The sequence below is a fragment of the Molossus molossus genome, unplaced genomic scaffold, assembly GCF_014108415.1.
Source record: "Molossus molossus isolate mMolMol1 unplaced genomic scaffold, mMolMol1.p scaffold_m16_p_2, whole genome shotgun sequence".
Lineage (NCBI taxonomy): Eukaryota > Metazoa > Chordata > Mammalia > Chiroptera > Molossidae > Molossus > Molossus molossus.
This window is the reverse complement of record NW_023425355.1, coordinates 104,362,210-104,377,618: the sequence shown is the minus strand read 5'-3', so window position 1 is coordinate 104,377,618 and position 15,409 is coordinate 104,362,210. Positions and strand designations below refer to the sequence as shown.

Here is a 15,409-nt window from a genome sequence, read left to right as displayed (position 1 = left end):
AACCGAACCCAGGACTCTCTGGTCCGCAGGCCACGGCTCAACCGCTGAGCCAAACTGGCCAGGGCTCTTTGCCTGTCTACGGTCAGATTTCTAGCCAATCCTGAACAAGAGCCCTTAGTAATACAAATGATAATGGGAACACTGCATGCCCTTAACTACCTGTGCATTAATGCCAGAGGTAACAGATTCCCAGAAGGAGAGATCACCCCATCAGCCCACATATTTGACAGAGAGACCCAGTCAGAAAGAGTCTAGCATAATTGAAAAACAGGCCACTATGATAGGCACAGTTGGCTTTGAGCGATGTAACAGCCTTTATTGTTGCAACAACACTGATATATATGCCTCATTCCAAGTCAGGGCTACCCTTACCCCACCCCGTGGTCCTCACCACTGTGAAACTTGGTGGGGGGGGCAGAATCCCTAAGCAGAGCAGGAGGGAGGCGAATGGAACTGGTGAGTGTTGGGGTTACTTGGGACCAAGGGTTCGACAGTATCAGGATAACTGACTTGCACCCAGAAGGGGAATGAGAACACTTGGGTCCTGAGGCCAAGATTTGGCAATGCCTTGTTCTGGGTTCAAAGCTAGGGTGTGGTCTGGAAAAGCCTTGGTCCAAGGTTCAAGATTTGAGAATGCTTTGGTCCCACACCCCAGCTTTGGGGCTGAGCATGGGAGACAGGTGGGTTCCAGATTAGGCTTGGGGGGAGTGTCTCCATCCAGAGTTTGAGGTTGGCCATGGATACTCAGGTCTCCAAGCCTGTTTTGAGATGGATGTGGGTGGCTCTTTGTCCCAAGTTCAGGGCTAGGGAAGACTCTGGTCCCTTAGGTTACGGGGACTAGGTATAAGGGATATCCCAGTTTTGGATTTAGGGGCAGGGGCAGGGGCAGGGAAGTGTTACAGATGCCCTGCTTTTTGAACTGGGCAAGGGGCTGCTATTTTAAGGGCTGGGAAAGGCTCTGAATCCCAGTTATGGGTCGGGGTTGGGGGAGGCATTCTCCAGGTCATAGGTACAGATACCAAGGCCCTAGGATCCAGCCTCCTGCTCTTGTCCCAGCGCCTCCAGTAGCAACCCCATTGGCGTCCGCTTGAGACCGATGCTTTCTATCTTATTCTCCAGCTTGTTCTTTAGGTTGCGCAGGCGCAGTGAGGCGTGCACCAGGATCACTGTGGGCAATACCGAAAGGAGTGGGGTCAGTGGAATGGAACATCAGCCTCTAGCCAATAGCAGTCCACAGAAGGGAACTGGACCACAGGCAGGCGGATGGAGTAGTCCAGTGGACAGGATACCTCTGATCTTGAAACTGTGGCCAAGAAACGCTTTGCAACAGGGGCATGGCCAGGGGGCGTGGCCAGGGAGGGCGCGGTGACCAAGACGTAGCTGATGGAAGGCACTTAATACCAGGAGTGAGGCCCCAAAAGGCAGTATTAATTAGAGGCGTTCCCAAAAGGGGGGGGGCGCTAAGCCAGGGATGGTGCTTTGTAAAGGGGTGTAGCCATGCCCGCCGGGTCTCCTAGCTCCCCCTCCGCCGGGGAACCAGGGCAGGGTGGGCCAGGCGCCACGCGAGCACGCTCTGGCCTTGTTTCCCGATGTCTCAGGGTAGTGGAGACTCACGAAGCACGGGCCCAGCAATGCTGAACAGGAAGGTGCAAGCGCCGCCTACCGCCCAGAGAACCAGGAGGCCAACGGCAAGCACTGCGGCCAGGCAGGCTGCGGGGTGACTGCGGCGGCAGCGGCGCATAGCAGCGCGGCTCTCAGCCGCCCACACCAGCACCCCGAGGGCCACCGCCACTACCAGTGCGCTTAGGAGGGTGTGCAGCGGGCGCACGTACCTGCAGGGACAAGAGAACTAAGCTAGTCAGCCAGTCCTGGAGAGGGCCGTCCAGACCAGCGTGCATCCGATCCCAGGCCCTAAGAGCTTTGGTCTCTTCTCTCCAGACCCTACAAGCCCGGCAAATACTCCCGCCAGTCCTATTTCCAACAAATCCACTCTCCAGGGCTTCCGACTCCCAGGAGTCCTGGACTCCCTTATAGACTTTTCAATCCTACAGCCTCATCTTCCTGAGCTTCAGGCCCTCCCATCCTGATGGGCTCCTTCCCTGCTCTTTCCTTCTGACCCTACCCCCGAAAGGCCCCACCCCATCCTGCCTCCAAATCCACCCTTTGAGCCCAACCAACCCTTGTAAATTCTTTTTCCTGGTCTCTGGTCAACGCATTTCCCTCTCTCCGAGCCCAGGGTCCTTAAAGCACCCCCCACCCCCCGCCCCGGCTTTAGATCCTACTCTCAACTTCCAATCCCACCCAGATCCCTCCTCCCGGTTCTCCAACTCTTTCTGGTCTCAGGCCTTCTGTCCCTGGGTCCTCCCTCTTGGCTCAAGTTCCCTAATAAGTACCTGCTCCTACTGCGTTCCAATCATAGACAGACACCTCTCCAAGCCCAGATCCTCCACAATTCCACCCTCTAAATCCCTCAACTTGACTACAAGGAAATCTCTGTCCCTGCCCTAAGGCCTCCAGGGCCGCCCCACCACCCCCAGACACACTCACGTCCCACTTTCAAGCCCTCCTTATCTTCAGGTCCACCTCCCAGCCGTTTCATCTTCAGTTCCACATTCTCCATTCTCCTCAGGTCTTCCTTCCAGTCCCACTAATCCCCTCAGCCAGGCTGTATCCAACCCCAGGCCCTTATAACTAGGTCCCAAGTCCCCACTCCCACGGCCCTTAGGCTTTCTATCTCTGCTGAATTTGCCCTTCCATGCCTTGCAGCCCCCCTTCACCCCCACCCCCCGTTACCCTCCCCGGTTCTCAGAATCCCGCGAGCCCACCCTCCATGCCTCGCAGGCTTCCCTGGCCAACTGGCGCCTCCCTGCCTCCCTCCCTCCCTCACCCAGCCAGAGCAAGACCGAAGCCGAAGCAGACAAGGTAGTTGGTTTGGTAGTAGAGGAGGTTGTTGATGACACGGTGGCACCATCGCTGCGGGTCGCATGGATCCGGGGCCGCCAGACGCGCCGACCCCAGAACGAAGTCATCCAGGGCGCGTAGCGGTGGCAGCCGCACCTCCGACATCCTGCGAGTCGTTGTAGCTGGACCAGCCAGAAGAGCAGCCGAACTACAATACCCGTTACACCCCACGCCACCGCGGCGGACACCGGGAAATGGAGTCTGGGCTGAGCCGCAGCAACCCTACCCACCCAGGTGGACGGCGCAGGCGCAGCAACGCACGTGACCGGATGCAAACGCCAGAACAGGAACTGCCGGAAAATTAAGTATCGGCAGCGGAGCGAGGCGTTGCCATCCACTCCCAGGTGGGGGCGCCAAGGGGCCCTGTTCCGGGCGGCGCTGGCGGCGCAATTAACAGTAGCCCTAAGCAGAGATGATGGCAAGGACTGTCAGAAGGACCACAGCAGGATTTCACCTCCTTCCTGTCCAAGAGGGTCACACCTTTCCTGGAAACTCCTGCAGTGCCTTTTCAGTTTCATTTCCCCCAGGCCCCACCCCCGAGGTCCAGCCATAAGTGCTATTAAGGGCTTTTTATTCAAATTCATCATCAGAGTTTGGCTCTTTCTGAGAAGTTTTCTTTTTTTTTTTTTTTATCCTCACAGGTTGGATTAGGGCATCCTCTCTGGGTCTCTAGTACTTTTCAGATTGGAAACCCCAGGGCATCTCCTGCCCCTCTGGGTCCCTGGCCTGGCCCTGTGGGCATACAGTCCTTAAGGACACAATCAAGAAGTGCTTGGGAGAAATGAGCTGTTTAGGCATTGCTCTGCGTGGAGTGGAAAGTGGGCACCTTCCCCGTTAGTGCTTGCTGGATGGTGGCTTCCAGCACTCCCACCCCCATAAATGCTTTGCACTTTGCCACTGCAGGTCCCTAGCACAACCCACAGGGTCCTTAAAAGTCATCATCATCACAGATGTCAAGGTACACATCGAAAGCCTCTCTGTTGCAGTTTCCATCAGGAGTGAAGACATATTTGTGGAAGGTCCCATCTACACAGATGGCTGGAGGAGGGGGGAAGATCAGTAAAAAGTTAGAGGCTGCCAAAGCCACACACTTGAATCCAGGTGTCCCATGGCCTATAGTCTCCTTCCAGGCCTTTTCCCACATGCCATTCCCCTCACTGATAACAGTTGAACCACCCATTCTAGTTTGTTCAGGTTTCCTATTTCCTAAAACTCTTTCAGGTCCAACCTGCAGGCCTTTGCCCATGCAATAACCCCCAGTCAAGGGTTAGTCCCACTCACCAATTACAGAGTTGACATTCTTGGAAGTGTTTCGACCAAAGGCGCAGATGCAGGCTGACTCAGCAGGCACGGTGAAGCTTGCCAGGCTCCACTGAGAGTCCACGTACTGTCCAATCATAGGCCCGACCTTGCCCACTCGAGCCAGCCTGTAGGCAGCACTGACTAAGCCCAGGTGTGGTACATGGGCAGGGGAATGGAGACATGGCAGGATGGGCAGGGGGTAGGGGTACTCATACAGAGCGAGGGTACTCACGCAGAGCGGCGGTTGAGGCGGGTATCCTTGAGAGCAAAAATATGAACCGTGCCCTTATCACTGGAAGCGCACAGGAAGGAGGAGTCATGGCTGAAGTTGATGCTGGAAGACAGATCAGCAATGATGCCCACATGTAATGTAGCATGGAGTTGTTGGCCCACCATGCATACCCTGTATTTACCAGTAGAGAGTGGCGGGGTCAGTGCCTCGGCGCAGTTCCACCAGTTTCTCCTTGGACTGTGTGTCAAAAAGGCGAATAAGGGTGCCCTTCTGGGAGGCTGAGGCCACTACGGTACCTGGCTGGTTTAGGGACACACAGGCCACATCGCTCTGATGTGCATTGATGGTAAACGGAGCAGATGAAGTGCCGGGCTTTGTGCTTGCCAGGTCCTATGGTGGGAAGGAGCAGTTTGGGCTTGGGGTAGTATGGAGGGCAGGGTCCCAGAGTCCACAGGAGAAGTAGCCCACCCACCCACCCACCCCTGCGCATTGGACAACTCACCACAAGTTGCAGACTCCCACACTTGTGTCCTGGGAACACTAGCAGTTGTTTCTCCAGGCTGGGGCAGAGGTCACAGAGCCCTAGGGTGTGAGGATGAAGTGGGGGTGGGTTGGTGAAGGGGAGACAGGGGCCAGGCAGTAGTCAGGCAGGGTCTCAGGATGGACAGAGCTGGATAAGGGCTGGTCTTTAACCTTCCATGATACATGTTACCCAGAGAACCCTCAGGGTGCTGCCCTCAGTTGTGCTCTCCACAGGTGAGGCATATTCCCTTCTTTCCTATGCATCTGTGGCAGCCCCAGGAGGCCCAGGGATCTCTGACACACCCACCCATGTGCTTACTAGGTGTTTTTGCTCTGCTATCAGGAGCACCCGGGGTGGGGCAGAGCTAGTAGCAGAAAGAGAGAACTGGTAAAGGGATGGAAAGATGGGGAATATGTGCACCTCAGGCCATCTGAGCATCTCTGTGCAGACTCTCCCTGCCTCTCTTTTCCCATTTCTCTCTGTGTGCCCTTCCCATTTTCTCTTAATATCCTGCCCTTCACCTCATCCATTGCCTCCTGCCCTTATTCCTGCATATCTGGGTCTTCTCACCCTTTGGGTTGTCCCGGGTGTCAAACTCAAACAGCTTTCGGGGATTGTCGGGGAAGGAGTACACATAGATGCGGTTCCTCAGCACAATCACGATTCTGTGAGCATCACATAACACAGGACAGTCGTGAGGAGAGAGCAGATGCCCAGGCAGAACTAACCCTCTCACCTACTGTGGGGACCTCCTACCTCCCCCAACCCCAGTCCACCTCAGGCTCACTTGTCATGGCGCATACGCACAGCCAGCACTGGCTTGGTGAAGGTGAACTCCAGCACCAGCTTGTCCTTGGAGTCCTTGCCTTCCCGAGCATCGTCCCAGATCAGCACTGCTGGGCAGATAGGTGTATTGTTGGGGCCAAGGTTTAAGGTGAAGGACAGCCCTGCTGACACAAGACCCATCTCTACTCCCCATGGGACCTCAACCCACTTGTTTAACCTTTCACTAACACCCAGTGTGAGCCTCACACAGCATGAGCATTTGTGGGAGTGATTCCTGAGAGAATGGGTTCTAGAACTGTTATACCCATTTACAGGTGAGGAAACTGAGATTCCAAGGGATTGATTATTTGGCCAAGGAACTCACAGCCCATCAGCAAGCAAGCAGGGACTTGCACCCAGGCCTGTAACTTCCTGTCACTATTTCTGCCTCCAGGGTCCTAGTCCCTGCACTCCTGAAATTTGTGAGAAATCCTAGGCTCTGTAACTTGCCTAGGCCAAATCTTGCCATGTTCCAATGGGATCAACAAAAACTCTTTAAAACAAGATGGTGCTTGAGGCTCATGGCGAGTGATCACTGGGGAGACAGCTTCAAGATGTTAAAACCTATTGGTTGTATGACCTGAGGTCGTTCAACCTCTCTGGGTCTCAGTTTCTTCATCTGTAGAAACTGAGTGGGAGTGATTCTTGAGAGAACAGATTCTAGAACTGTTATACCCGATATAGAGTATACTGCATAGAATTACTGGGAGGGGTAAATGAGTTAATACATGTAAAGTGCTTAGAACAGTACCAGGCTGACAGCAAGCACCCTATAAGTAAAGACATGGCATGCAGGAGGCAGTCAATTAACATTTGTTAAATGAAGACAAAACACCAAGCTTCTTAGGCTATAAGACCCATGACTTCCAAGCTGTAGGCTTCACTGTGTAACTCTAAGGTGCTCTGACATCTTCATCTGCCAATACCTTTGGTTGCCTGGGGGAGACCAGGATTCCAGGGAATCTGGTCTGGGCCAAGGGTGGGATGAGATGAGGGTACTTACCTGAGATCTCTGAGAACTTGGGGCTGCTACCACCGCCCACCAGGGCCAGCAGGTTGGAGCGGTACAGCATTTCCACCAGGCCCATGCTGCCTACCTGCTCATGGTCTAGACAAGAACCAGGGTGTCAGCAGGAATGGGAACCAATGCTCAGCCTGTCCCTTCTGCCCACTGCCTCTCTCCCACTGATGGCTCACCCAGATGCCCCTTCTCCATCAATGGCTCCACGTTGTAGATACGCACGCCTGTCTCCATGGCACAGCAAAAGCAGCCTGGGGAATGGGAGGAATCCATGCTGCCTCAAAGGAAGCAGCTAGGGCTGCTTAACACCCACCTCTGACCATTCTCTCCCTTCCTCCTTCCCTCCCACAGGGATACAGGCACAAGTCTCTCACTTTGGTCTTGGTTGAAACGCAGGCTGGTCACTCCTCGAAGTGGCTGCTGAGTCATGATCCAGGATTGCTGCCCTGGACACAAATGGGGTAGGGTTGGAAAGAGTCCTGGGGTCTGCCCTCCAAGTCCTAGAGCTCCTGTCCATAACTAATTTTTTCCTTCTCCTACTCTGCTACCTACTAACCACAGAAGGACTACAAATAAGACAAAAACAGGGAAAAGAGTCCTGGGGTCTCTAAGCTCCCAAGATCCAAACAACATGGACAGGAACCTCCCCATCTTCTCACATTTGGTTGACCCAGCTCAAGGGCTACCCTGAACCCCCACCTCCTCCTTACTACCCACAAACTGCTTGTCAGAAAGTAATAAGAAAGTAAATACCCAGTGATATCTCCTCCCTATCCCCACACAATCCTGACCCCAATGCCCAACACTGCATTTTTTTTTTTTTGGCCTGGAATCACCCCCTACCCACTTCTCATCTTCACACCTAAACGTAGCATGCAACTCCACATGTCAACAAATGGGGAGAGGAGGCTAGGACATTCACCTCTTCCCGTACCTCCACAACCTGGTCCTAAGACCAACTATGGTTGGTCCATCGCCCAGATGAACTCCCCCGCTCACGCCCTTCTGAACCCCCCAACCTATTCCATCACCCTAGAGTGCTTTCACACCTTCCTTCCTCACGGGCTTCCCCCAACTCCTCCAGGATCCCAGCCTACCTTGAAATGACGCCTTCTCATGCCATGCTAACTTCCAACAAGGACCAGCCTGGATGTTTCCCCAGATCCCCTTATGCCTAAAGACACTACCTCAGAATCCCCTATCACTCCAAATCCCCCAGCCCTGGGACAGCCTCTCCTATGTGCTCTGCTGTCCCTGGCTCCAACATGGGTTGGCTTGGACCTACCCCCAGGAATCCTGTCCCCCTAAGATTTGTGGAAAAAAGAGGGGTTCTACAGAAAGTAACCTCACAGGGTGATCTGATCATAAATTTCTAACTGGGCAGGTCATGGTGGGTAGTCACACCACAGGCATATAACTTTTTTTATTTATTGTTCCTCACCCGAGGATATTTTTCTATTTATCATTAGATAGAGTGGGAGGGAGGGAGAGAGAGAGAGAAATGTTGATGTGATAGAGCCACATCGACTGGTTGTCTCCCACATGACCCAACCAGGACTGGGGAGGAACCGAAACCAAGGTACATGCCCTTGACCAGAATTGAATCCGCGACTCATTGGTTGGAGCATCGGCCTGCGGTCCAGAGAGACCCGGGTTCGGTTCCTGCTGGGGGTACATACCTCGGTTGCAGTTTGTCCCCAGCCCTGGTTTGGTCGTGCAGGTGGCAACCACTCAATGTGTCCCTTTCGCATTGATGTTTCTCTCTCTCTCTCTCTCTCTCCCCCTCCCACTCTATTTGAACAAAAAATGGAAAAATGTCCTCGGGTGAGGATTAAAAAAAAAAAGCCCTGGCCGGTTTTGCTCAGCGGTTAGAGTGTCAGCCTGCCGGTCCAGAGAGACCCGGGATTGGTTCCTGCTAAAGGCAAGTATCTCGGTTGTGGTTTGTCCCCGGCCCTGGTTGGGTCAAGTGGGAGGCAGCCACTCAATGTGTCCCTTTCACATGGATGTTTCTCTTTCTCTCTCTCTTCCTCTCTCCCTCCCACTCTATCTGAACTAAAAATGGAAAAATGTCCTCGGGTGAGGATAAAAAAAAAACAACTTTAGTAAAAGGCTTATCTTTGCCTTAAGCAAGACCCATCCATTGTTCCTGCTCATCCAGGTTAACACATCTTTGAAATACTACCTTTCAGACCCCTCCCTCCTTCTAATCTGATCCCCACCTTGCTTTCTCCCACCTTGATGTAATTAATCTTCCTTATATTCTTGCCTTAAACTCAAATTCATAAAAGAAAGTGCACTGTTATTCTCCAAAGCATTTGAAATCTTGTTTCCTGGCAACTGTGGTCAGTTTTGCCTCAAATAAACTCATACAAATTTTCAACAGCTTTAGACGTTTCTTATGTTGACAGACTCATCCTCCAGACTCCCTATCCTCTTCCATGATCCTGTCCCAGGGCACCCCTACCCCCTTAAGACCATTGCCTAGGGCACACACCTCCCAAAACCCCTGCCTGGGATAACAACACCGCAGACTCCTGCTCAGACCTCTTTAAAATTCCTGTCTTAGAGCTCCCATACTCCCTTCAAACCCTGATTTTCCCAGGAACTTTGCCCAGGCATACCCCTCTCCATTCTCCAAGAGCCCACACCTCTTACCTCCCCCCAGTGCCACATCACTACCCAAAGACCCATTCTTTTGACAGCCCCACCTTCCAAGATCCCTTTTTTTGGATCCCATCCCAAAGATCTGCGCCAGCCAAGAACATTGCTCAGGGATGCTCACACAAAGCCCACATCTCCAGCATTTCATGTCCATGACAGCAGTCATACTCTTTCCAACAACACCCACTCACTCAAGATCCTGTCCTAGATCCCCTCATCCACCAAGACCCCTGCTCAAAAGGCCCCCCAGCCTACCCCCTAAACTCCGACCAATTCTGGAGTTATGCCCAGTTCCCCACCACCTGTACTGACCTAACTTCCACGCACCCCGATCCTTGGCCCAGCTCTCGGTGCCGCCCGCGGCACAGCTTTCTGACCCCAGGGGCCTTGACACTGCGCTCGCGTGTTTACATCAGGTCTCACTTCCGGGGGAGGGAGGCTGTCACCGGAAATGACTCATCCTGGCTGGAAGACGAGGCCACAGCCCTCCTTGTTTAGGTTTTTGGGTTTTGGAGCAATGCGAGTGAAAACTGCATCCTCCTAGGAGGGCGCAGAGAGCGGAGGAGGCTTCGCAAAGCCATGAGTGTCTGAGGGAAACGAAGCAGGGTGGGCGAGACAGTCTTCCCCTTGCTAAATGGGAAAAGGTCGAGGATTTCCTACTTCGGCTCGACCCGGAGAGGTAGAGGTGTTAACTTTCTGGGCTAACGAGACTTGGACCTCCGAGGTGGGCTAGAGTGGCCGCGCCCTGTTCTACGCTGTTCTCCCAGACTCCTAAAGCTGGGAACCCCACAGGCAGAGAGGGTCTTGGGGACCTTGAAAGCTGAAATTATTGCCCTGGCCGGTTTGGCTCAGCGGTTAGAGCGTCGACCTACGGTCCAGAGAGACCCGGGTTCGGTTCCCGCTAAGGGCACGTACCTGGGTTGCAGTTTGTCCCCGGCCCTGGTTGGGTAGTGCGGGTGGCAACCACTCTTTGCGTCCCTTTCACGTCGATGTTTCTCCCTCCCTCTCTCCCTCCCCCTCCCTCCCACTCTCTATCTGAACAAAAAATGGAAAGATGTCCTTGGCTGAGTTTAAAAAAAAAAAAGCTGAAATTATCCACCCTTGGCCTTGAGAAACCAGGGATAGGATTCTCCCACCCAGCTCTTTGTTATATTTACAAAATGATTTTTTTTTTTTTTTTTTGCTCTGGCCAGGTAGCTCAGTTGGTTAGAGCTTTGTCCAGATATGCCAAGGTTGCGGGTTCGTTTCTAGTCAAGGGCACGTACCTGAGTTGCAGGTTCAATCCCAGCCCCAGTCGGGGCGCCTGCAGGAGTAAATCAATGCATCTCACTCATATTCATGTCTCTCTCTCAAAAAAAGTATTAATATATAGTGGACATCTGTTTAACTCATCCTTTTAAACTGATTCATGGTATTCCGTGGAATAAATGTAGCATTGTTCAGCTGTTCCACCACTGATGGCCATCTCTCTAGATTGTTTTATGTACTTTTGTTGTCAACATCCATGGAGTGACTTCATTGCTATGCACCTCAGCAAAGCCAGTCTTCTGGCCTTCTTCATGATATATTTCCTTATGTCCCAGATCATATTTAACTTAATTCAGTTTGGCTTCTGTCACCCCCATGTCTCTGAGACTGCTCAACCAGATCACCGATGAATAATAATCTTGCCAAAGCAGCATTTACTTTCCTACCCTCTCCTGTGACTGCCCAGCACATTTCACAGTTTCTTGCTCACTCTCTAGGTTTTCTCCTACATCCCTGGCTAATCCTCCATATTTATCCAATTTCTTAATATTGTAGTATCCTTGGGTATGGTCCTGGTCCCCCTACTTTTGTAGTCAATATTGTCTCCCTAAGTGACTTTATCTTGTCTCATAGGCTTAATTATTGCAAATTTTTTGGAAGATCCATTAATTTAGGCCTCTATCCCAGACCTCTCCTGAATACCAGACACTTTTTTTTTTTTAAATCCTCACCCGAGGATATATATATATATATTTAAGATACAGTGGGAAGGAGAGAGAGGAAGAGAGAGAGAGAGAAAAACATCGAAGTGAAAGGGACACATGAGTGGGTGCCTCCCGCACGACCCAACCAGTGCTGGGGACAAACTGCAACCGAGCTACATGCCCTTAGCGGGAATTGAACCCAGGTCTCTCTGGACCACAGGCTGATGCTCTAACCACTGAGCCAAACCGGCCAGGGCCTGAGGCTATTTTTACATTTATCTTCAGACAGAGTGGGAGGGGGAGAGAGAAAGAGAGAAAAGAAACATCTATGTGAGAGAGACACATCGATTTGTTGCTATCCTCACAGGGAGGAACCACAACCGAGGTATGTGCCCTTGGCCGGAATCGAACCCGGGATTCTTTGGTCCACATGCTGATGCTCTAACCGCTGAGCCAAACGGGCCAGGGCTAAATACCAGACTCATATATACTATGGCCTGTTTGACATGTTCACACAGATGTCCCATAAAGCATCTCAAATTGAACCCATCCAAACAGATCTCTGGAATTTCCCTGGCTCAAATACCCTCTTGTCTCTGTCATCTCAACCAATTGCACCACAACATCCAGTTTGTAACTCAAGTCAAAGAGCAGATATATCTGCCCTAGCCGAAGTGGCTCAGTTGGTTGAATGTCATCCTATGCATCAAAAAGTTGCTGGTATCATTCCTGGTCAGGGCACATACCCAGGTTGCCAGTTTGATCCCTAGTCAGTGTGTGTATGGGAGGCAACTGATCAATATTTCTCTCTCCCCTCTCTCTCTCTCCATCTCCCTTCCTCTCTAAAATCAATAAAAAAATTTTTTTAAAAGAGCAGATATAGCCTAGTCAGTGTGGCCAGTGTGGCACCAAGAGGTTGCCAGTTTGATTCCCAGTCAGGGCACATGCCCAGGTTGTGGGCCAAATCCTCAGTGAGGGGCATGCAGGAGGCAGCCAATTGATGTTCTCTCTCATGGATGTTTCCATCTCTCTCCCTCTCCCTTCCTCTCTCTCTAAAATCAATAAAGAAAAAAAAATTTTTTTTAAGAATTTAAAAAGAGCAGATATATCATGCTTGATTCTTCTCTGTTGTCGTTGGCAAATTCTGTTGGTCCCACTGTCAGGAGGTGTCATAAATACAACTCCTCAGTCATGCAGTTTCAGTCAAGATGGAGTAATGGGAACCAAATTTGCCTGCTCACATAAAACACCCCCCTGCCTCTAAATAGACAAAATACATGAAACGATGGTTTTCAAGACATAGGCATCAGGCAATGAAGGACAGTGATTCCCTGAGAAGTGGGAAACAAAATGAGCCCTACAATTGCCCCAGCATATTGCTTCAAGAGTTTCCATGCTATGGCGATGGGGGGAATAATTAGCCCTAGACTTGGTACTGCTTTAGACACACTTAAATCATAAAAAGGAAGACCCTAAAAGATCAAAGTGTTTCCAAGTAACTATCTCAGTACAAAGGTCAGAAAGATATATAGGAATAATAACAATAAACCCACACCTAAAAGGTAACATTGACAATGTCTGTTATCCAAACAAAGACTAGGCATAGCAAGAAGCAGGAGGTACATATATGATAGAACCTTGAAAACAGTATGCTAAATGAGAGAAGCCATTCACAAAGAACCACCTGTATATTATATTACGATTTCATTTATATGAGAGGTCCAGAATTGGCAAGTCCATAAGGACAGAAAGTAGATTAGTGTCTGCATAGGTCTGGGGAGGGAAAGGAAGGGGAAACCAAGGCACAGCCTGATGGCCTCCCTAAGTTGAGATAGTCCAGAGACAAGCACAGCTAGAGTTCAAAGGACTGAATATCAGGAGAGAGCTGCACAGAGAGGGAAACAGAGATCTGCAGAGAGTCCACTTGAGTATTCAGCAGAGTACTGATCAGTGCATGCATATGAGGAAACGACCCAAGGCCAGGGAAAGAACCATCCAAATGGATTAGTGGAAATAGGGCCTAGCACACAGCAAAGAATCATGCCTTCTAACAGCCAAAATTCATGATTCACAGGACATAGAATACATAGGAAACTTCAGTCGTGGGGAATAATTAGCCCTAGACTTAGTAGGGAAGGTCTTCAAATAACGTCATTTTGTTCAATGTCATTTCATTACAATGTTGGTGACATGCCATAGGGACTTAACTCTTGTTTATAGCAATTAGTCTATGGTAAGACTGAGTTTTTTATACATTATTTTGCTTAAAGTTGCAGAACCAATCAATGATGTCAAGTGAGGACTTACTGTACTTCTCCAGATCCACTTAACAAATTATGAAAGGAAGACACTAACCATCAAACTGTTTCCAAATAACTATCTCAGTTCAAAGGTCAACAAGATTTATAGGAATAATAATAATAGTCAAGCACCTAAAAAGGTAACATTTACAATGTGTTATCCAAATAAAGGTGCCTAGGCATAAAAAGAAGCAGGAGGTATGTACTACAACATAGAACCTTGTGTGCTAAGTGAAAGAAGCCAGTCACAAAGGACCACCTGCACAGTGTATGATTCCATTTGTATGAAATGTGTAGAATAGGCAAATCCATAGAGACAGAAAGTAGAGTAGTGGTTGCCTTGTGCTGGGGTAGGAGAAAGAAGAAAAGGGCAATGACTGATAAGTGGTATGGGGTTTCTTCTGAAGGTGGTGAAAATGTTCTAAAACTGAGTGTGGTGATGGCTGTATAACTCTGTAAGTATACAAAAAAAAAACATTTAATTGTACATTTTCACTTAAAAAAATTTTTTTTTCTTTATTGATTTTTAGAGAGAGGAAAGAAGAGAGCGAGAGAGATAGAAACATCGATGAGAGAGAACATCAATTGGCTGCCTACTGAATGTCCCCCCCCCCCCGGGGATCAGGCCCACAACCTGGGCATGTGCCCTGATCGGGAATCGAACTGGCGACCTCTTGGTGCATAGGTCGACGCTCAACCACTGAGCCATACTGGCTGGGCCCAAGGATATTTTTCCATTGATTTTCAGATAGAGTGGGAGGGAGGGAGAGAGAAACATTCATGTGAGAGAGACACATCAATTGGTTGCCTCCCGCACACACTCCAACCAGGCCAGGGAAGAACCTGCAACCCAGGCATGCACACCCAACCAGGAACCAGAACCGCGACCCTTTGATCTGCAGGCTGACACTCTAACTGCTGAGCTAAACCGGCCAGGGCTAAAGGTGTTATTTAAAAAAAATTTTTTTTTGTTAATCCTCACCGAGGATATTTTTTTCCATTGATTTTTGGAGAGAGTGGAAGGGAGAGAGGGAGGGAGGGAGGGGGAAGAGAGAGAGACAATGATGTGAGAGACACATCAATCGGTTGCTTCCTGCACGCACCCAAAGCGGGCAGAGATAGAACCTGAAACCCAGGTAAGTGCCCTTGACTGGGATCGAACCATTGACCCTCTAACCTAAATAATATTACTTGTATGTATGTATCACATTTCCCCCTTTTTCTGTTTTTATTTTTTAATTTTGTATATATCATATTTTGCTAATCAGTTCATTCACTGATGGACACTTAGATTGCTTCCACCTTTTGACTATTGTGAATAATGCTGCTATAAACATGGGTGTACAGAATCAATTCTTTGGGGTATTTATCCAAAAGTGGAATTGCTGGATTATATAGTAATTCTGTTTTTAAATTTTGAGTGAAATGCCATACTATTTCCCATAGTAGCTGCACCATTTTATATTCCTACCAAGGGTTCCAATTTCTCGCATCCTCACCAACACTTGTTATTTTCCTTTTAAAAATAGTAGCCATCCTGCCCTGGCCTGTTTGGCTCAGCGGTTAGAGTGTCAGCCAGTGGACCAAAGAGCACAGGTTTGATTCCAGCCAAAGGCACATATCTCTGTTGCA

General features: G+C 50.1%; 2 protein-coding genes across 5 annotated transcripts; both read right to left on the bottom strand.

Moving 5' to 3' along the window:
• Nucleotides 1–298: 298 nt before the first annotated feature.
• PRAF2 (PRA1 domain family member 2) lies at nt 299–3,453 on the bottom strand. The gene is made up of 3 exons (XM_036270677.1): nt 2,888–3,453; nt 1,615–1,832; nt 299–1,166 (listed from the first exon to the last, which is right to left on the bottom strand). The coding sequence occupies exons 1-3, from the start codon at nt 3,064–3,066 to the stop codon at nt 1,027–1,029; spliced, it is 537 nt and encodes a 178-aa protein (XP_036126570.1). The 5' UTR covers nt 3,067–3,453; the 3' UTR covers nt 299–1,026.
• Nucleotides 3,454–3,549: 96 nt separating this feature from the next.
• Nucleotides 3,550–9,951, bottom strand: WDR45 (WD repeat domain 45). Of its 4 annotated transcripts, none has more exons than XM_036270674.1 (11): nt 9,853–9,951; nt 7,239–7,310; nt 7,041–7,115; nt 6,847–6,951; nt 5,806–5,914; nt 5,589–5,683; nt 4,998–5,077; nt 4,677–4,885; nt 4,496–4,597; nt 4,243–4,388; nt 3,550–3,999 (listed from the first exon to the last, which is right to left on the bottom strand). In XM_036270674.1, the coding sequence occupies exons 2-11, from the start codon at nt 7,291–7,293 to the stop codon at nt 3,890–3,892; spliced, it is 1,086 nt and encodes a 361-aa protein (XP_036126567.1). In that variant the 5' UTR covers nt 7,294–7,310; nt 9,853–9,951; the 3' UTR covers nt 3,550–3,889. The 4 variants fall into 4 exon arrangements, with proteins under 4 accessions (XP_036126567.1, XP_036126565.1, XP_036126568.1 ...); XM_036270672.1 differs by having other exon boundaries at nt 9,838–9,947; XM_036270675.1 differs by having other exon boundaries at nt 5,806–5,911; nt 9,838–9,947.
• Between the last annotated feature and the right edge of the window lie 5,458 nt (nt 9,952–15,409).